We start from the raw sequence: 21,670 nt of genomic DNA on the forward strand, positions 1-21,670 counted from the left end.
CCCCCCCCCCCCCCCCCCCCCCCGCGGCTTCGGGTTCGCTTCAGAACAAGAACTTTCCGATACCAAAACAGTGCCTCGTTCCGGTGTCCTGCCCAAGGCAAACGCGCCCTTCAGCCAACAAACGCTTCCCTCTCTATCGTCTTTCCCTTCTTCGTGCTTTTCTCTCTCTCTCCCTTTCTCGTTTTCTCTCTTTCCTTTCCTCTTTGTCTTTTGCTCTCTTTCTCTTTCGCTCTCTTTCCTCTTTCTTCCCGTCTCTGTCGTTTTCTCTCTCTCTCTTTTCCTCCCTTTCTCCTTCTCTCTTTCGTTTCCTCTGTCTCCCTGTCTCCCATGGCGGGTTTGCGCCGAAGCCTTCGCCCATCGCGTTTCGTCCAAGGTCGTCTCCCGTGTTTGTCCAGCGTCGGAGCGAGAAGCCGCCAAGGGCCGAGAGTTTCTCGCAGACGTTGGAGGCGACCGCGCGCGACGCGACACAGAAAAAACTGTGACAAGGTGTCTTACAAAAGAAACGCACGCTTCACATGTCGCACACGTGCGGGCGCAGAGTCCCGTCTCTGACAAGACAAACGTTCTAGCTGAGCTGTCTGCCTTCACGGTCTTTGCACATGAGGCCGAGCCTCAGATCGCGCAGCGGTTTAAGCAACGAAACACGGTTCTGCGCGTTTTTCGCGTGTCAGAACCCGCCGACCACGCGGGGCTGAAAGCGTCTTCAGGCGCATCTAGAAGGCGAAACGTGCACAGAAAGACAGAGAAAGACCCTCCTCCCCCCTCCCGACAGGAACCGTCCCCCCATGCACTCCGCTCGGACCGCGTTTTGGTGGAGCCGATGGGCGCGGTTGACAGAGAGAGACATGGGCGTCCGGGCGCCCCCGTTGCACATCATAGCAAGGGAAAAACGACAAGAGAGGGTTTTTTCCTTTTGCGCAGCGAGGCTCGCAGTGCGCGTTGCCGAAAGACCCAGGCCGGGAAACGCGCGCTTTATCCGAACAAAAGGCCCGCGCTCGCAAAGTGATCAATCGAGACAAAAAGGGTATCGCCCAAAACGGCTCAAGCCTTTTGCCCGACTCCAGAAGCGCAAGCATCGCGCCTTCCCCCTAGGTCGGTCTCACTCGTCGCGCGCCGATTTCTGTTTCTGCATGCACCACGCTGGTAGATCCCAAGGGATCCTCCTTTATACGACGCCAGGGACACCACGGGGCGCGCACCGGAAGTGTTCCCGTCCTGGGTTTTTTGTGTCAAAAGTCTGAGCCTGGCGAGGGGCTGCATAAAGCACCGAAGATCCGCAAAATTCGCCACATGCAAAACTGCAAACAAAGAGAAGGAAGTTCACACACTCAAGGAAAACAAGTTACATTTAACGCCACCGCTCGTGTGCAAATATGCACAGATATATCGAAATTGAGGTCGGGGACTACACGTGAGTATCTACATGCCTCTATCTATATCTATCCCTCTCTATATATCTGTCCGTATGTATGTATGTATGTATGTATGTATGTATGTATGTATGTATGTATGTATGTATGTATGTATGTATGTATGTATGTATGTATGTATGTATGTATGTATGTATGTATGTATGTATGTATGTATGTATGTATGTATGTATGTATGTATGTATGTATGTATGTATGTATGTATGTATGTATGTATGTATGTATGTATGTATGTATGTATGTATGTATGTATGTATGTATGTATGTATGTATGTATGTATGTATGTATGTATGTATGTATGTATGTATGTATGTATGTATGTATGTATGTATGTATGTATGTATGTATGTATGTATGTATGTGTGTATATCTATCCATCTATCGATATCTCTCTCTATTTATATCTATCTATATCTCTCTGTAGAGTGTTGAGTTGTGGAGATTGTGTAACGGTACGTTGGCGGCGCGGCCTTTTTCCGTCGGGTGTTTGTATTTTGCATCGCGTTCTCGGCGAGTTTGCCGTTCGCTGCTCGCTGTTGCGACATTCGACTGCAGCGTGTATTCGCCCGTACCTTAGAAGCTGCGACTCCATATGCGACTGTCACCTCAGACCGAAGTTAAGTTCGAAGGCGCGACGCCTGCCTCGATGCAGAAACTGCGGAAAATACTTTTCGGGTTGCGATACAGAGCCGCGGGCGTATCGAACTCGCGGGCTTCTCCATCGGCCATCACCAGGATCTGCACAGTCGACACACGCGACGGGGACACCTCAAACGCTTCGCTTTGGAAGACAGCGCAGTTGGACGGCTCTTGATTTCGATCTTGAACGGGTCTCTGCTCGGACCCAAGTTCGATTCGGCTCGCGCGAATTCGAGAACCCTATCGACGAACCTGCCGGCGAAAGTCGTTTTCGCGCACAAAGTTGAATCCTGCGTGGACTCGAAATCTGAAGTGTCTGTAATTTTGGTTTTTGGTCCAGCCTTTGCACAAATGATTACAGGCATCCCCCCCTTCCGCAAAATGATTTAGAGAAGCATCTTGTTTATTTGATAGCGTTCAACATCGCGTCCGAGTCAGGAAGGTCAGTACGTTCCACGCTACAGAAACCCTGGCCCGTTTCGTGTTTTTTTCTTCCCGCCTTTCCTCTCCTTCCTCGATTCTTTCCTTTGTTCTTTTCTTTCGTTTCTGCCTTTCGTTTCCCTGCTTTTCCTTTCTCGGAGGCCTCACTCGATCGTAGTCCATGATGGTTTCCAGTTTGTGGGCGATGGTGATGAGCGTGGAGTCGCTGAAGTCTCGCCGAATCGTCTCCTTGATCAGAATGTCGGTCCGAGGGTCCACGACAGACGTCGCTTCATCCAGCAGAAGTATCTTGCTCTTCCGCAAAAGCGCTCTAGAAACAAAAGACAAAACCTTTACACCCCTTCTGTGAAAAAAGAATCCCGCACTCACCACGCATATATATATGTATTGTTATATACGCATGTATACATATATATATATATATATATATATATATATATATGCACTTATTTGTTGAGATAGAAATATCGTGAAGACACTTGAAAACGGAAACGCCGTCTGTTTGCAGTTACTGCTGAAGATGTAGACAGCGAGAGCCCCCTATGCCGAGACACTGGGTGAGGCGCACATGCATGCAATGGAGACAAAAACAGCCCGCCTCTACGCGGAAAAAGCTTGTTGCCTTCGTTAGAGAAGAAACCGACGCTGCAGCCGAAACGCCTGGAACATAAAGTCCTTCTCAACCATATACACCCGCCAACACGTAAGCAGGTATCTCGACAGCTCTGGAAATATAAAAATACATCTATATATCTATGTAGGTCTATATACATGTCCATATATATATATATATATATATATATATAGGTATATATGCAGATACATAACTGTATGTGTGATTGTATAATTGTAAAAACATATCTGCGTCTGAGGTTTTGGTGTCCACTGAAGAAGGCACGAGGTCTCCGGAACCCCGGTTCGGAAGACGAGACGCATGCTTTTTGGGACGAATCATTTCGCATTTTTGCACAGCTGCATCACAGACACTCCACAGATTCGCCGGCCGTCGCGAACTGACCTCGCCAAACAGAGGAGCTGTCGCTGCCCCATGGAGAAGTTTTTCCCGTTTTCCTCGACGAGCGTATCCAACGCAGCCTTTCGGCTTCTCCAGAAGTCTTTGTCCTCCAGCGGCCGATAGCTGCCGCGTTCAGCGCTCTCGGCTGTGTCGACACCCCACGCGCTCTGCACAGCGTCTCCCTGCTGGGGCGAACTTTGTGAAGAAGAGGAAGAAGAGGAAGAGGAAGAAGAGGAAGAGGAAGAAAGGGCGAGAATGTGGGAAGCAAGGTGAGCGCGTTCGATCGCCTGCCAGACTTCGTCGTCGGTGTGCTGCTCGAGGGCGTCGACGTTGAAGCGAATCGTCCCCGAAAACAGCATCGGGTCCTGTGTACATACACGCGATACAGCAGACGCGTGGGGAGACGGGAGACAACCTGTCCTTCGCAGCCGCGAACGTCGACAGGCAGACGCGCCTACACATTCTCCGAGCGACGCGCTCGCTTAGATTTCCCCGTTCAGACGCCCCGGCATCAGCCTCTGCGACCGACACATCCTCTCAACCGGCCAGCTGGAAGAGAACGTCGAGGGGCGGACGCGTGCGAAGAAATAGGAATGTGCGCATGCACACCGGCGCGGACACAGACAGGGGCATCCGCACGAATGGAGGCCAGGTTTCGCAAGTGCTCAGGCGGCGTGTGTGTGGATGCTGATGCGCATGCGTGTGCAGAGATGTACTTGGGGGATGATGGAGAACTTGGATCTGAGGAAACGGAGAGGAACGTCCTGAGTGTCCACGTCGTCGACGAGGACTGAACCGCTCGCGGGTTCGACGAGGCGAAGGAGCGTGTGGAGCAATGTGCTCTTGCCAGCGCCGGTGCGCCCCACGAGGCCGATTCTGCAGCCGGGAAAAGCAAAAGAACATGGAGAAAGGCACAGAAGTAACAAAAAGAAAAACAAGGGGAGATAGCAAACGCGGGAAAAGACGGGGACAGAGAGGCCCCAACACAATTGCATCTGTCCATGCACGCATGCTTGCTATCCATCTGCCTCCCTCTACCTTTCTCTATCTACCCCCCCCCCGCTCTCTCGCTACCGGTGTACCGTCTGTCTCCCGATCTCTCAACCCCGCTGAATCCAGATCTATCCTCCGCTCTCTATCTATCTGCCCATCTCTGGCCATTGCCGTCGCCGGTCCTCAGACACAATGCGTGCGTTCCTGCGCGCATGTTTGTGTGTCTGTGTGCGTACTTTTCGCCCGGTTTGAACTCGGCGGTGATTCCCTTGATGATGAGAGGCGCCTCCGGTCGGTACCGCGCACTCAAGAAGTCGAGGACGACGCGGCCTTCTGCTGGCCAGCCGCTGGGAAGGCCGTCCGTGCTGGATTTTCTGGTTGCGTTCTCGCCTTCTGGGCCGCATGCACTTTGCGCTCTTGCTCGCGCGCGCCACGGATTCCTCGGCTCCAGCTTCTCGCTGGGGATGGTGTCTGCGTACTCTTTGATGCGCTCCACGGCGAGGACGTTGCTCTCGGTGTCGCTGGCCGTCCGCACCAACCAATTGAGATGCTGAGTGATGTTCAGCGCGTACGAGATTGCGAGGCCGCCCAGACCGGGCGACAGCGCCGCCGCGAGGGAGCGCGCGCGCAGCGGGGACGGCGCCGAGAACACGTCCGCGAGAGGCGCGAAGGCGAGGGAGAACAGCGCAGCTACGGGCCAGAGAAGCACGGAGAGAACGGTCGCCTCTGCAGGCTTCGAACCCTCAGGACGGACGGCAGCCTCGTCGACGCCAGCGGCCGCGAGAGCGCTGGCGGAGAAAGGGGCAAAGACGTCAAGCACGGCGGCTCGCGACTTTGCGAGGACTGCGCAGAAGGCCGTGAAGGTGACGACGAGGGTGCCGACGAACTCGAGGCGGAGAGCCAGCCATCGATTCGAGGCCACGTAGAGGTAGCAGGCTTCGAGTTCGGCGTCCATCTTCTCTTCGCTCTGCCGCCGAAAGCGGGTTTGCTGGCGGAAGGCGCGAATGGTTGCCACCCCGTCGAGTGTCTCTGAGAAATCCTGGAAAATCGGCGAACGCAGCAGCGACTGGAGACGCTGCAACTGCCGAGACGTCGGAATGTAGTAGTTTTGCACGTACCGGTAAAAGACGAGGAGAGGCAAGAGAAAGAGGACAAAGAGCGGAAACACAAAGGCAATCGCCGTGAACGTCGCCAGCGCCTTGAACCACAAATTCGTGTACATGGCCAGAGTCTGCGGCAGCGTCTCGTCCACCACGTTCAGGTCGCGCGTGAAACGATTGAGCAACCGCCCCAGAGGCGTGGAATCAAAAAAGGACATCTGCGCGCTGAACCGAAAGAGGAAAGAAAGAGAAACAAGAAGATGTGTGCGTCAACAAAACGGGGCGAGCTCCTGCACCAAGACGACCGGCGGCGGGTTCGGGGTGTTCCACGGAGAGACGCGCAACGTGAGCGCCGGTGGCGGTTTGACGCCGAGAACCGACAGGCAAAACCCGCAAAACGTTGTTCTTTCTACGTTGGAAACGCAGAGAGTTTGGCAGATACACTCGTGGCGTTTCGTGTGGCCTTGGCGGGGAAGGAACGTGGCCAAGAGTGCCGCCCCGCTCTGGAACCGTTTTGGGTCCGTGGGTCTCGCTTCGGCCCGGCCGTTCCTTCCAATCTTTCCCCTTCCTTTCCTCGCATCTCGCGTCGCCGTTCGGCACAGGCTCCAATGGCTTTCTTTTTCCCTTTGCGTACTCTGTGACGGCCTTGAGCAGCCGTTCGTGGAAGAACTTGGCGGCGGCCTGCGCACCTCCAACCATGACCGAGTACCCGATCATCGCGACCGACAAGTGAAGGAGAACGAGGCCGACGTAGACGCCGAACCCCTGGTGTACGGACACGGCATCGTGCAGCGCCTCCTGCGCCTCGGAGCACGACCAGGACGGAAACAAAAAGCACAGAAGGGACCGGAAAGACGACCGAGAAGATGCGTGAAGGGTGGGAGCGTCGCTGGGGGCCGAGTGGTCGGACCAGTGCGACAGCCAGAGATTTGCGAGGACTAGAATGACGTTGGAGACGGCGAAGCAGGCAACCACCATAGATCCGATTGCGAATCCGCCGGCCCCCTTGAGGTATTCCAAGTAAACAGATATCCCGACGCGTCCGTGAAGGAGGCGCTCTTCCTCGATCAGCGCGCCGTGTCTGTGAAGAGGAGACCACGCAAAGGCACGCGTGCACTCCACGGCGTGTTGACGTGCCGCGCGCGACGCTTTGGAACGGGAAAGGAGAAAGAAGCAAACCCACGGAAACGTGGCCATGCGAGATCAAGTCGACAGGCTTCACAGAACGCAAGAAGTCAGAAAGACGAGAGAAAGAAGAGAGAGAGACGAACGTCGAGAGAAAGAAGAGAGAGAGACGAACGTCGAGAGAAAGAAGAGAGAGAGACGAACGTCGAGAGAAAGAAGAGAGAGAGACGAACGTCGAGGGAAACAGCAGGAGGCAACAGCCGAAGCAAAGAGAGTCCACGAGTCCCCGTCGCTTTCCGCCGCAGCTGGTGGACTGCTTCGCGAACCAGCTGGCGGTAGAGCAGAGAGAGAGGAAGAAGTCGAGATGCCCGAGTCGGGAAACCGACGACGCACATAAACCCACGTGTTTACGGATGCCTCAAACGCACGCTGGCCGTTTCTGTTTCCCCTCTCTCCTACCTCGCATCCGACTGCGTTCCTCTCGAATCGTCGACGTGCACGGCCACGGCCGAAGACGTCGAAACGGTCTTCTCTCGATCGCTCGCGTGGGTCTCCGGAGTTTCCTCGCAGTCGACTTTAACGGCTTCCTCTTCGTTTCCAGTCTCGTGGTTCCTCGCGGCACTCGCCGGCTCGCGCTGGAGCGCGGAACAGAAACTGTCGCTTTCCTTCTCTTCTTCCAGCTGACGCTCGCGTTCCGCTTCTTCGCGCTCCTGTTGCAGAGAGAAGGCCTGGAACTCCGACAGCTTTTGGAGGGCCTGAGGAAACAGGCGAGAGAGGAGACGCCGGACGCCGAGGTTGGACGCAAACACGCGAGGGAGATTCGTGTGAACGGCTGTGAAACCGCACGAGCCAAGAGTGAACCTTTTTCGGAGAAGAGAATCGCGAGAGAGAGAGAACGAGAAAGGCGGCGCACAACACGGAGCGAGAGGAGAACGGAGAGAAGCAAAAGCAAGGAAACGAAAGGGAGGACGCGATTCGGTGTCGATCGTCTGAGAGACGTCGGCTGAACGGGCGTCGAAATGACGGCTGTTTCTGGTCACGCGCAGTTGCGTGGGGAAAGGCGAGGGGTCCCGTGGGCACCGCCGTTTTTCCCTTTCCTCTTGTGCACGGTTTCTCTCAAACAGCCTGCCCAACACAGCTGAACGCCCAACCCCCTCCAGGACCGAAGGGAAGTGCACGGCGCGCTGCTCTCTCTCTGGAGACCTTCCGCGACTCGGTCGCCTCCCCACTTTGTTCCGTCCGTCTCTTCTTCCCCGAGAGAACCGCTAGAGACCAAGACGCTTTCTGCGCCCTCGAACAGCATCACAAGACCGCTCTCTCTCTGTGTCGGCATATGCACACAGTCGCAGGCACGCAGTCCGTCGGACTCCCCAGTGCGCCTTCTACCCGACCTACCTCAATAAATAAACAAATATATATATATATATATATGTATATATGTATGTATGTATGTATGTATGTATGTATGTATGTATGTATGTACATATGTATACATATGTATACATATGTACGCGATCTGCGACATGTGGTATGCATGCGCATGCATCACGAGCTGTGTGACGACACGCGGGTGTGCTCCGCACCTCCAGCTGTCCGTCGAAGAAGATCTTTTTCTTGGAGAGGAAGACGACGTGGTCGGCGGCGGGGAGGACCAGGCTGAGTTTGTGCGTCACGAGGAGGACCGTGCGGTTGCGGAGGATGCCGCGAATGCAGCGCTGGAAGATGTGGGACGCGACGTGGGCGTCGACGGCCGAGAGACAGTCGTCGAGAAGGTAGACGTCCGACTGGGCGTAGACCGCTCGGGCGAGCGCCACGCGCTGTTTCTGTCCTCCAGACAAGTTGATGCCTTTCTCGCCGATCTCCGTCTGGTCGCCGGCGGGGAGCACGGCGATGTCCGGACGCAGTGAGCAGCAGTCGAGCACGCAGTCGTACCAGCTGGGGAGAAACGGGGAGCCGAAGAGGATGTTGTCTCGGAGACTTGCGTTCTGAATCCATGGTTCCTGAGCCACGTACGCCACGCGCGCGACGACGGAGACGGGCGGCGCAGCGCTGGGAAGCAGGGAAATCGCCGGGGCTGCAGCCGTCGCGGCGGGCACGACCGCGGTGTCTCCCAACAGCGTCGACAACAAACCGCTCTTCCCACTTCCAGTCGGTCCAATGATCGCCGTCAGAGATCCTGCGGACGCAAAGAGAAAAAGACAGGGGGCGAGACGCGCCGAGGCAGCGGCGAGATTGACGTCGAAAGCAGGGAAAAGAAAAACGACGGCACACATCCAAGAAGGTGCCCAAAAAACCAAGCGAGAAAGACGGGAGAACGAGGGAGAGCGAGAGAAGAGGCGGGCAAGCAGGGAAAAAACGGGAAAACCCCCATCGGCGACCCACGCGACACACACTTGAGAGAGAACCTTTCCCTGAAAACGTATCTACCCTTCTGACCTTCGTTTACTCTCTCTCCGTCTGTCTTTTCGCTTCCAGGGGAGACTCTTCCACGTTCTGTGCGGTGTGTGTGTGTGTGTGTGTGTGTGGATGTGTGTCTTCTGAGGCTTTCCACTTCTCGGGCGGCCTCGCCCTCCGAGTCCTGTTTGTCCCGCGCGGGGGTACGGCTCTGTGCTTTTCCATCTCAGCTCTGCATGCAGATTTCACCTTCGCCCCTCTTTCGCTCGCCCCAGCCTCTCACCTGCGCGGCACTGGAGCTTCAAGCCTTCAAAGAGAGTCGCCCCGTTCGGCCAGGAAACGTCGCAATCCTTCACATCGACCGCCACCATTCCCTTTGGCAGCGAAGGCGGCAGAGACACTCGGCGCTTTTCAGTCGCGTCGCGCCCGTTTTCTTCCTTCGTGTCGCCTCTGCGCTTCCCACCGTGTCTCCGCGACTCTCGCCCCTCCTTCTCGCCTGTCTCCTCTCCTGTCTCCCTTTCGCTTGTCTCCTTTTCGCCTGTCTCCTCCGCATCGGGACGAATGTCGACGAGGGCGTGGGCGGAGGCGAGGGAGAGGGAGGGTGGGAGACCCGCGCGCTCGGGGAGGTTGAGGAATTGCTGGATTCGCGCTACCGACGTGCTGGCCTCGGCGGAGTTGTTGATCGTAGCGGGGACCATCTGCATGGGAAATCCGAGGGCGTTGAAGAGAGCGAGAGCGGTGAAGGCCGTCGCTGGATCGAGCTCGCCGTGTCGCCAGACGTAGAGCCCAAAGGTCGTCGAGGAGACAGCGAGAGGCATGCCTAGCCACTGCAAACGCATCCAGTTGTTGGTGAGCTGGTACGTCCACAACAGGCTCAGTTCGCGCACTCGGTGTTTGGTAATGAACCCCGCGAAACTCTCTTCCCACGCGTACAACTTGATGATCTTCATCGCCGACAAAAACTCGCTAGTCACCTTCCCCCTCTCATCCCGAGCCGACATGACGCGATTCTGCAACACCTTGATTCGCCGGGACACAAATCCTAAAAACCGAAAAGGAAACGCCGAGGAAGAAAACAGTTCCTACGCGACGAAGAAGAAGGAAAAAGGAGGGATGTGGCGGATGCTTCGTCTTCTCGCGCGTCTGTGCTTGCAGGCTGATTTTCACAGACAGGCGTCGCCCGCTCAAATCTCGCGGGGAATTCTCCCGCCGTATCGCCAATGCTCTCACCTCGCATACTCCCAAGCCTCAACCCTCGCCACACAACGCCACACGAACCCAAAATGCGAAAGAACCTACATGCATATATATGTATATATATATATATATATATACATTTCATATAGCTCTACAAATGGACGTTATATACAAATACACCTATATACACATTGTTGCCTACACGTCTATTATATATATATATATATATATACTGCTTTATACTGGTCTGTACATGTAGCTAAATATTTATATATATGCCCGCCTGTACAAATAAATACATGTATATTTATATATGAACATATCTCCACGAATTCGTGTGTGCGTCTACACTGGTGTATCTCTTTCTCTCTTTGTTTTGGTTGAGAGTCTTTCTTTCTCTCCTCCCAGCTGGGGAGTTGCTTGCCTGTGACGGGGATGCCGATGACCATGACGAGGACGCCGCCGAGGGCTGCGAGGCCGACGTGGTGAAAGAGGAGAACGAGCGCCACGAGAATTTGGACGGGACCGGACCAGAGGATGTGGAGGTAGAGCATTAGGTCTTGGAGACGCTGGGCGTCGACTGACATCAAATTCACGACTTTCCCGGTGCTGTGAGCAGACGCTTCTCCCTGTGCGTCGTTCTTGACGCCAGGCGTCAGACGCAGCGCCTTCCGGTAGATCAGCGAGGCCACCGAGACGCGAATTTGCATGCCCAGCTTCATTTGCAAGTGAAAGTACTGATGCAGCACGAAAGACTGCACGGCGTTGGACGCCAGCAAGAGCCCCGCGTACGACACTCCTTCCAACAGCGTCGTCCTAACAGAAAAGAAGGAAAGAAAAGAAGAAACGAAGAGAAAGAGGAAAGACTCATTTGAAGCCGCGTGCAGCCCCGCGTGTGTGTGCACTTCGGTGTCTCCCTTTCCTGTGGAGTCTCACGGTGTGGAGAGACACGAAACCGGGGGCCAAAGGCGAAAGAGACAGCACAGAGGCAGGAAAACGAGGAGGCAGTGAAAAACACGAGAGCATGGGAAAAATGGAACTCGCTCTGCTCCGGGTTTGGCCCATCCCCCCGTCTCGCTCTGCACGACTGCGGAGAAAAAGAGACAGGCTTTAAACTCCCTGTAGCGGGCGAGGATGTGTAAAGGCGTCAACGCGCTGTCTGTGGATATATGCGCGTCTCTACCTATTTTTCGGCAATTGCAACAGCGAAGACTACATCCAGATAGCATACAGCAGAGAACGCGCGTTTTGTACAGACACGAGTCCGACCGAGAGTCACATCGTGAGTCGGATCGTAGACCCATCGGTGTTTCTGGGCACCGAGACACGACGAAAGAAGATGGGGACGAGATGAGGGAAAACGCTCTTTACGGCGACGGCTGCTCTGCGCTGGGTGGGATTGAACTGTTTGAGGCTCGAGCGAGTTCTCGTACATGCTGTCGGCCGTTGTGTCGCTTCGGCTGAGAAAGGAAATGATTTGGTGGAGCATCACGGGTCCGACAAATTGGAGGAGGTCGTAGGTGAGTTTCAGGAACGCGGGCAGTATGCAGTGCCATCCGTAGCATCTGACGAGGACGCGGAAGAAACTCGCTTTCTGTCGCTTTCGAAAGAGAGAAAACGGAAACGACCGAGGCTGCGTCGCTATCGGGATCAGCGTCCGATACTTCTCTTCTTCCGCTTTCCACGCCACCTCGAGAGCATCTGCGAGAACCTAAAAAAAGCCGAAGACGCGCGCGCATCACTCGGGATCTGGAAAAGCGCGCGAACTGGGACACACACGCGAGAGGGGCCAGAAAGTCCGATGGGAGTTCACGCTGGGCTTTGTTTCTAGGGAGCCGCCAACCCCACAGAAGACGAACAGCCCCTGTGTGCCGCGCGCTGTCTCTGGTCCGTGAAGGTGTACCTGCGTTCTCCGCGAGGCGGGAAGGACGTAAAGATCGTTCTGGGTCAGCGACTGTTTCTTGCCTTTGGCGACGAGCGGCGAGAGCCAGGAGAATGTCAGCCTCGACCAGAGACTCGCACGGACTTCGGGAAGGAGACACTTTGTGCTCTCGCCGTGGAACCGGTCTTCAGCGCCCTCCTCTCCAGACAGCTCGCCTTCTGCCTCAGAGTCCACGGGGCTCTCTTCATCGGCCAGCAACGGAGCTGCTCTGGAGTCTTCTTCGCGGCGGCGAAATCGCCAGCGCGCGTGGCCGTCTTCTCGCGGCGCCAGAGAGACGGAAGTCTCAATCGCCTCGCTCCGCACGCGAGGAAACGGGAAAACCCGGCTCTCGCGGATCTGCGATCGAATCCAGAATACTCACAAGACGCAAAACGTTCAAGATACATATTCAGATACAACCCGGACAAGCATGGGAGCTTGTACATATACATATGTATATATGTATGTATGTATATGTATGTATGTATGTATGTATGTATGTATGTATGTATGTATGTATATGTATGTATATGTATGTATGTATATGCATGTATGTATGTGTATGTATGTATGTAGGTATGTATGTATGTATGTATGCGTGTATCTGTTTCTATATACTTTTTAAATAACCCTGTAAGTATGTAGGAATGCATGCATGCGGAGCTTCGAGGTGTGTGCCTGTGTCACGGTCCGCGTTATGTGCCTGCACAGAGTTCGAGAACGCCTGCTCATACGTAAAAGTAGAGATTGAGACATGCATATTTTTTGTTAGATGGAGTGCGCATACGCGCATGCATCATAGACGCGTCGTTGCTCTTGAGGTTCGCGAATAAGCGACGTGCAGTGCCCCGAAAGCGTTGACAGGATACGGCAGCTTCACCGCGTCTTCTCGAACAGCACAACTGTCTTTGGCGATACCTTCCATCTCACAAAACTCCTGGGCAAGCCCATATACATATACACATATATACATATATATACATATATATATATATACACATATATATGATGAGATATGGATGTGCACATGTGCATGTGCTCATCCCTGTACATATTTGCATATATATGTATATGTAGATGTATGTTTATGTAAGGTCTTTCCTTACGCGATCTGTGGGGCGGTTGAGGAGGCAGTATCTCCACGTGAGGATCAGGAGCAAGAAGGAGACGGCGGTTTCGATACTTTCCCAGCCCCCCCATGCGTGGGTTTTGAGAACGGTTCGGACCGCGGTTTGCATGCAGAGGAACTGGACAGCAGTGGCGAGAAGGAGAGCGGCTCTGAGGCCGTTGTTTTCCGGCAGTCGCCGTCGAGCCTCGGCGAGGAGGAGGGCAAGGAGGAGGAGGAAGAAGACGCCTTGAGCGGCCAGCATCCATGCGTAGTCCGGCGCGAAAGGCTGAAGAAAGCTGGGTACGGAAGCATGAAGGAGGAGCGCAAAGGCCGGAAGGAGGACTTGGAGGAGGAGCAGAGACAGCAGGAGGAGCGCGGCGAGGGCGAGGAGAAGGCCCGCGCGTTGCCGGTCGAGAGGCGCGAGAGAGCGGCGTCGGGGAGCCGAGGCGCAGAAGAGCGGCAAGGCGAAGAGGAGGGGGAGAAAAGGCAGGAGGGGAAGAAACAGGCGCTCGAAGCAAGGGTTGAAATCCGCCAGGGAGGCGTCCCAGACCACATAGGGCGGAGGCAGAGAGGCGCACACGGAGGAAGGCTCCGAGAGAGACAGCGAGGCCGCCTGCGTTTTTGAAGCATTGAAAGGCGACGGGACACTCGCGGCGTCTTCCGTGGCGAGAGGAGACTGTTGAGGCGCTGGGTGAGTGGCGTCATTCTGTGGAGAGAAAGGCGGCGTCGGCGACGAGGCGCCTGCCGCTCCAAGGAGAGAGCCGAGGAGAAGAAAGGAAGCGAGGCAGACGCCCGTCAGCCTTGGCGACGCGTGGCGAAGGACAGGAGCGAAGGCGTGGCGTGCGCCGACCGCGGCGAAAGGCACAGGCACGGCGGAGGGAGACGAGACGCACGGCGCGGCAGCCATGTGGCCCGCTAACGCGGCCCACATGGCGACGGCGGTGGCGAGAGAGGAGAGCCAGCAGAGAAGGCAGAGCGGGGAGGAAGGCCGCGGCAAGGAATGGAGGGAAACGGTTGACAAAAAGGCCAGCACGGCGGAGAAGAAAGCGAAGGTTCGCTGCGCGGCGAGGCCCAACGGGAAGGAGCGGCGGCTGCAGAGCCTTGAAACCAGGCGAGAGGGGGGAGGGTTGAGCTGAGAAGTAGAAGAGAGAGAGGAGAGAGAAGGGAGAAAAGCGCGATCTGGAGATACGGGCGTTATGGATGTCTTCAGCACGAACGGAGGCGCCAGCTTGTTTCCGTCGACGGCCCGCTAATCTGCCCCAGGCCGCAGAGGCGATGGCGATCCATGAGAGCGCATTGTGAGCGACGACGGCAGTGAGGAGCGCGAGCCGTCCGGTAAAAACGAAAATGCACGCATGTGCAGATGCACACCCCCGGTTAGGTTGTGGAAACCGCAGCGCAACGGTTTTCCGCCGAAAGATTCGCGAAAGGGTTTGGGGTTTAGAGGTCGTGAAACGCTGGTGTGCCCGGCAGCGCCACTGCGAAAGTGACAGCGAAGAAGAAAGACAAGTGCGAAGCCAAGAATTGACAACTTGCAATTTGAAGCAGACTATCCGGCACTTGTTGTCCGGACAGAAGTCACGCGTTCCCCGAATCGACCTAGCAAACGCGCACGCGCGCATGCCTTACCAGGCGGGGGCTCGAAAAGCGAGGTCCGCGAGAATGGTGGCAGTCCGCAGCGTCTGTGGCCTTTGAACCGTGGCAGCCGCACAAGAAAGTGCAGAAGGCAGTTCGCAGAAAGAAAGGCGCTTCCTAAAACCCCGTGGAGAAACAGCTTTTCAGGAACGAGGCCGCAGGGAATCCGGGGTCGCGCCCTCCTGGTGTACAGACACCTCGGGAGCTGGGAGCGGCAAATTTCGCGCAGATCGTCGAGCTTTTTGGAGAGAGGAACACGTCTCCCATCTCGACAGGACCGCACCGTTCTAGAGAAGTCCCCGAGTCGATTCAGGCCCCCGATGCATGCGCAAATTTCCCGCCGAGGAAACACGGTTTCACTCTGGGTGTCTCAGTCGCTTTTTTCTGGGTCCGCACCGGTTGTACGCAGCTGGAACGCGCTATGTGCCGCGTTGTGCGTCTCAACTCCGAAGGGGCCCGACGGTGTGCGGCCGCATGGGCGATTTCGGGCACTTTGAGTGGAAAGAGGCGAGACGGGGCTGTAAGAAGAAGTCAATTTGCTCGCAAGGAGGCGCAAAGTACTAGACACTCAGCAGCGTGGCAGCGGACGGATGATTCTGGAGTTTTCGGCCGAGTTGAAGACGGGCCGAGACATGCGCGGAACGCTTCGCCTCGCACGCCGCCACACGAACGGCTGCCGGCGTAAAACGAAATTCCAGAGGAAAGAACAGACGCGAGGCACCCCTTGTAACTCCCAAGTGCCTACTTTTTGTGTTCATTTGTTCTCGGGGGAACCAAACGATCGCTCCCCGGCGGGAGGCATCAAACAGCCAGCGAAAACTGGTCACGGCGCGACTCGGCGTCAACGAAGATGCGGGAGGCACACCCATTCTTGTTTCGACGCTCAGGTGTATCGGTCACGGAGTTCTGCGAATGTCCCTGCCCGCAACGTGGGTCCAGAAGCGTCTGCGAAACAGGCGTTTCTAGGGCGAACGTAGAACGGGGGCGTCGGTGGGGGGACTTCGTGGAAGATCCGCAGTATGTAGCCCAGCACTGGGAAAACACCATGTTGTTTCAGCCCTTAAACAGAGGCTTCAAATATACATACATGCCAATATATGTACATATGCATGTATATATGCTTGGAGAGAGAAAAACGGCACACACACACACACACACACAACGATCCATGGATGTCGGTAGAGAGAATCGGAAGAGACAGGGCACTCAACACCTCACGCGAGTTTCAAACTCGCCTGACGACTTTGCAAAGCTCTGCAACAGTGTCTAGGATAGGCTCATAAACAGTCGGCAGTGTGTCCACAGTGAAGCCTTTTTACCCCGCGAAGGAGTCGTGTGTATTTTTGTATCTTCCGGTAAAAGTCAAACGCCGGGAAAGGCCACTTGGCTTTACCACGAGAAAGGCTCGAGGGGTTTTTCAGCTGATTTGCTTGGGCGGTTTGCACGCCTGTATCTTGACACCACCCGTTCGTCGAAGACAGTGCCTGAGACTGCGCGCTCGCGGGTACTTTTCCTCTACAGCCTTCTTTCTTTAAAAGAAAATGAGAAGACCCAAGAAATCGCCTACGTACACACCGTGGCGAGCTAAAGACTGCGTCCATGTCGAAGCCAATTTCGGTTTGAGGGGAGGAGAGCGGGGCGACAAAGAAAGCAGTGTGTGGGTATGTGTCGATATGCGAGTTTCAGACCTGTCCAGCCTAGGATTCCTGGCATGTGTTGGTGTTGACCGTTCTCTCCCACGACTCGTAGTATGTACTCCCCAGAAAAAGCTTATAAATAATCCTGCCTCAGAGAGGATCACTCCCAGTACGATGGTACTGATCATACTAGCATCTAAGTAGTAGTTTTCTCTCGCTGTTTTGCCACGCCACCTAGAGCGCTAAAAACGAAACAAGCCGCCGAGAAAACGTTTCCAAAACCATCGATAACCTCTAGTTCTCTCCCCCCCTTTGGCGAGTTGTCCAGTGTCTGTGTGTGAACGGAGCGCCTTGCCCCCCCCCCCCCCCCAGCGAGGAAACCAGGCGGAAATCTCCGCAGGCGCCCCTCGGAAAGAACGCACAACCTACCGCGAGGGGAAAGCGGTTCAGCGAGGTTTTTGTTTCGACTGCAAACACTTGCTCGATAGAGCGTAAAGCTCTTCACGCAGAGCCTCTCAAAAGTTACCAGAGCCGTTCCGAAAAGAGTTGAATCCTGCCGAAGACGCACTTTTCCATGTGGCGGAGGAAACGAAGACCGAAGGACATGCACCAAGAATGCCGTTCCTTTCCTTTTGTCCAAAAAAACACCTCAGACAGCTCCAGACTCGGACGACGAGAGGATGTTCTTCAGGTGTCTTCTGTACTTTCCACGCTCCTCCTCGAGAGACAGAGACACGCCTTTCGTGCGCGTCTTTTGCTTCTCTTTCTTCTCGTTCTTCGCTAGCCGATCGAACTGCCCAAACGAAGCAGTGGATGTCTGAGCCCTGAGAAAACACAAAAACACAGCGACCAGATCTTCGACGCTCTCGCGGTAAACTGCCTGTCCCTGCGCCATCCGTTCGGCTCCGCAAACACAAAGTCGACGCGAGTTCCTCGCTCAACCAAGCGTCGTTCAAAAACGCGAAACCGCACGCAAGAACGCGCCACACAGCCACACGCGCCACCAAGCCGGTGATGACGACTCTGCCCGAGTCTCTCCACGCCCCTCGGCTGTCACGACAGAAACGCTTCAAAAATCGACAGCCCGACACAGAGACAAATTGAGCCACCTACACACCAACATACATAAAAATGTATACATACACATATACATATACCCATATACATATATACATATATATATATATATATACATATCTACGCACGTGTATATATATATATATATATATATATACGCATATAAAAACACTGGTGGTGAATGTCCGAGACTTGCCTTCTCAGCACTTCTTTCAACTCTTCCTTTGTCTGTTTGCGGTGTTTGAGTCCAGCCTTCTTGCCGTGCATGTCTGCGCTGGCTGCTTCGCCTCCCGCCGCGAGTGTCGCGAGAACGCCTGGCGGTAGGCGTCGGTCCGTTTCCGCCTCCAATTTGTTTCGAAGCTCGCGAAGTTTCTGTTTGGCGCGTTTCAGTTTTGCCTCCTTCGCCTTCGCTTCGAACGGGCAACCGACGTCTTGCCTTCGAGCCTTTCGCGTCTCCTTCACGGTGCTCCCCAGCTTCTTGGTGACGCCGCGGTCTCTGCCTCGGCGTCCGACGTACTCGCCGCCCTTGTCTTCGATTACCGCTTCGGAGATTTCCTTCATCTTCTGAATGCCTTTGTGGCCCCAGCGCGGAACCCAGTCCTTGGTGCGCTCGTCCCAGACCAGGCGACTGCGCTTCCTCTTCTGGATGCCTTTCTCCTTCGCAAACGCTTCCCAGCGCGTCAGCTTCTTCGCAGCTGGAGCCTGCAGACACACGGGCGACGAAACGAGACAGGAAAGATGAAACGAAAAGAAAAGGCACGCGCAGGAGAGGGGGGGAGAGTGCGAACGCAGAGCGAAAGCACACGCGCTCACACGTACCACGGCGAGGAGAGGGAGAGTGGAGCGACGCGACGAAGGCAGACAACTCGATACGCCGACCGAGAGAACAGAGACGCAGACACATGCAGACGATCCGAGTGCGAAGCCGACCGTTTATGCAGGGGACCGCATGTCCTGAAACGAGTAGAGAGATGACCAGAAACAGTTCGCGCCTCCCCAGGGCTGATTGCAGGCAGTGCGTCCCGAGCCCCGCAGCTGTTGAGACACTCGGTGAAGGACGGTTGGTGCGCCACAACCAAGACCACTTCAAACAGAGAACGACAGAGAAGGAGAGAGAGAATGAGAGCGATAAGACGAGCGAGAAAGCCGAAGAGAGAAAGAGAAAGAGAAAAGGGCCGAGAGAAGGCTGTGAAGCAGCGGGTCTTTCCGGAGTCTCCGAGCGGCGGACGTCCCGGCGAAACGCACCGGATGCATGCGCGGAAGTTTGAAGGTGGAGTTCTTCACGGGAGGCGGCAGGGAGACCAGAACCCCGTCGTCGGTTGTTTCGTGCGGCAGGCTGCACAACTCTGCCACCATCGCCTGCGCATTCTGCTGCGTGAGCGCGTTGAGGCTGCGAGAGACAAACACGAGAAAAAAAGAAGGCGAAATGCAAGTTTCAAGAGGCGAAGGAATGCAGGAAGTGAGCAGCACAGCGTTAACGAGGGAGTCGAGATCGCGATTTGAAACGCGCCACGCTGACTCGTGAAGAGAGGCGAGTGCGGTCGAAGTCGCCCAATCCGAGGCCGAGGAAAAGAGAACGAGAGAAAGAAAAACCCACGGCGGGGCGGAGAACAAGAACGAGAGACAGAAAGAACGAGAGAGGGAGAGAGCGAGAGACAGAGACAAGAGAAAAGGTAGCAGAGACGGCCGCGAGGAGACGGGGACAGGACTTAACTGAGGGGCGAAGAAGATGGGACGACAGAGGCACAAGACCACGGGAAGAGACGAGCGAGTTCCGAGTGAGAAGACGGACGAAACACAAGAAGTGGAAGTCGCAGCCGAAAGAGACGGAGTCGAGAGAAAGAGGCACAGAATGGAGATTTAAAGTGAGAGGCATCGCACCGAGTGTGCGCCCGAAGAGAGTTTTTCGTGGCCCTACTCATCTGTGTGCAAGACTGGAGAGAAGTCCACGGCGAGAAGGTAGTTCAAATGCGACTCCATTGCGTTGCCTTGTTCTTCGCCTCCCGGCCTGTTAGAGAAGAAAAAGAGAAAAGAGATGGACGATCTTGAAAGAAAAAGACGAAAGAAAAAGGATCTCACCGCGCGTTCAAGACCAGAAACGTTCGTTGGCGTATTCGACACAGAGAAAACGGCAGCGGAGAGAAGGCTACGAACCGCGAGGCTGAGACGAAGGCTGGAACTTGGAAGAAAAGTTTTGTCATTTCTAAGTACAGCGCGATGCGTCTGAGACACGCCTCTTGCGGAGACGAAAACAACCGAGGAGGGGAGGCTACAAAAAGGAGACCGTCGTTGCGAAAGTGGGAAAACGAGACAGCAGAAGAGATGACAGACACACAAAGTGGCGAGAAAGAGAAGGGGAAAAGAGGGGAAACAGAAAGAGGAAGGAGAAATAAGGAGAAGAGAAAAAGGAGAGAGGGAAGATAAAAGAGGACGAGAGAAACGATGTGAAAAGAAAAAAGAATACTTTAGCTTCGTAGTGCCCCGAGACATCCTTTAAAGTATCCCCAATGACCTTCTGGGTATCTCTGCTCCTTTTGTCAACGGGAGATTTGCGAAAACGGAGAATCCTGCAAAACGGCTTACGCGGCAGAAGAGGGGAGAAAGGGAGAACTTGCCATCGCTGCGCTCGCTACACTGTGAGGCGTGATTCTCTCTCGGCGGAAAGAGCGAAGGTTTCTCCCCTCTGGAAATAGCTGAGACGTTTCCCGGCTTTGGTTCGCTTGAAAAAGAAAAGGTGAAGCGTCTGGGAAAAAGGAGCGTTTTACCAGAGAAAGGGAGACTTTGAGCAGAAAAAGCACCGACGGAGACCCCACAAATCAAGCAACCAAGACTCGCGGCGGACTTTCCGCGACAGAGTTCAGGCGGAGGAAAGAAAGGGAGGAATGTGTCTCTCGAAATGTGGCAAGCGTCAAAACAGAAAACCTCAGATGAAAAACGGTAAGTTTTCCATTTTTTCTCGGTTTTGATGCGGCTCTCCTCTCGTTCCTCGTTCCGCGGGTGTCTCTCTCCAGCAGCGAAAGGCGAACGCCCTCGCTCGAGGTTCCACACGGAAATTTCTAGGATTGTGGTGAGAGCATTTGCCGAAACCACCGATTGTTTTTGAGTCTCCCTCGGCGTTTAACTCAATTTTCTGTCTTTTTTCGCGAACGCAGCAGCCTGAAAAGCTCTAAATCTCAGCATGCAGCCCCGGGCGTGGGCGTCGCGACCGAAACGCGCGCAGTTCGGCGATTGCGAAAAGAAGACGCCTTCCGAGGCACTTTCCTGCTCGTTTCGCCATTCGCTGGTGACGAGGCAGATTGTCGAGCCGCATTTCGGGAAATGGAAATCGAGAAGGAACGCCTTTCCTTCCTTTTCTTTCGAGACGAGAGAGAGTGGAGCTGCCTCAGCGAGGTCCGCGGCAGTTTTTCCCGGGGCGCGCCTTTGCTCAGTGTGTGCGCTCTCGGAGGTAGGCTCTTTGGGAAGTCTTTTCGTGCTGGAAAAGGAGAGACGCTTTCTTCTCGGGGGACGAGACAGAGAGATGCAGGAAATCTGCGAAAAAAGAGAAAAGGGAAGAAAAGGATGAAGGCGCAGAGGTAGAGGAGGACCGAGAGTTTCGACGCGGACTGAAAAACGGAAGAGACGACAAGACACGGCAGAGACACCTGTCTCGGCTGATCGGGTCGCCTTTTCCGTTGCTTCTTCCTTTCTGCTCTTGTCAATCTTTTTTCGCCTCTTTTCGTTTTTTCGCGTGTGCACGCTTTTCCCTCGCTTGTCCGTCCGGAAGGGGACTGTCTGTACACATGAACAGGGGGCTCGAACGGCAAACCGAGAAGGCTCCAGTGCGGCGCGAAGAACGACAACAGAATTAAAAGAAACGAAAGATCGTTTCCAAGCGATTGAGCGCAGCGAGTGGCTCTTCGCCAAGGAGAGCGAAAGACTGAGATATATTTGCGCCTCCACTTCAGCCCGGAGACACCG

The 21,670-nt window shown here is 54.9% G+C and overlaps 2 protein-coding genes across 2 annotated transcripts; both read right to left on the reverse strand.

Moving 5' to 3' along the window:
* Positions 1–2,037: 2,037 nt before the first annotated feature.
* On the reverse strand, positions 2,038–14,295 carry NCLIV_009810 (hypothetical protein; the record flags this gene model as incomplete). The annotated part of the gene is made up of 13 exons (XM_003880496.1): positions 2,038–2,169; positions 2,659–2,821; positions 3,530–3,891; positions 4,243–4,402; positions 4,756–5,844; positions 6,254–6,700; positions 7,204–7,499; positions 8,328–8,920; positions 9,422–10,180; positions 10,619–11,151; positions 11,769–12,046; positions 12,239–12,613; positions 13,363–14,295. 13 exons carry the CDS (start codon positions 14,293–14,295, stop codon positions 2,038–2,040), a joined length of 6,120 nt encoding a protein of 2,039 aa, XP_003880545.1.
* A 2,990-nt stretch (positions 14,296–17,285) lies between these two features.
* NCLIV_009820 (putative ribosome biogenesis regulatory protein) lies at positions 17,286–19,914 on the reverse strand (the record flags this gene model as incomplete). Its single annotated transcript, XM_003880497.1, has 5 exons — positions 17,286–17,460; positions 17,886–18,415; positions 18,959–19,103; positions 19,632–19,721; positions 19,868–19,914. 5 exons carry the CDS (start codon positions 19,912–19,914, stop codon positions 17,286–17,288), a joined length of 987 nt encoding a protein of 328 aa, XP_003880546.1.
* Positions 19,915–21,670: the final 1,756 nt, after the last annotated feature.

This window comes from Neospora caninum, chromosome IV, assembly GCF_000208865.1.
Source record: "Neospora caninum Liverpool complete genome, chromosome IV".
Taxonomy (NCBI): domain Eukaryota; phylum Apicomplexa; class Conoidasida; order Eucoccidiorida; family Sarcocystidae; genus Neospora; species Neospora caninum.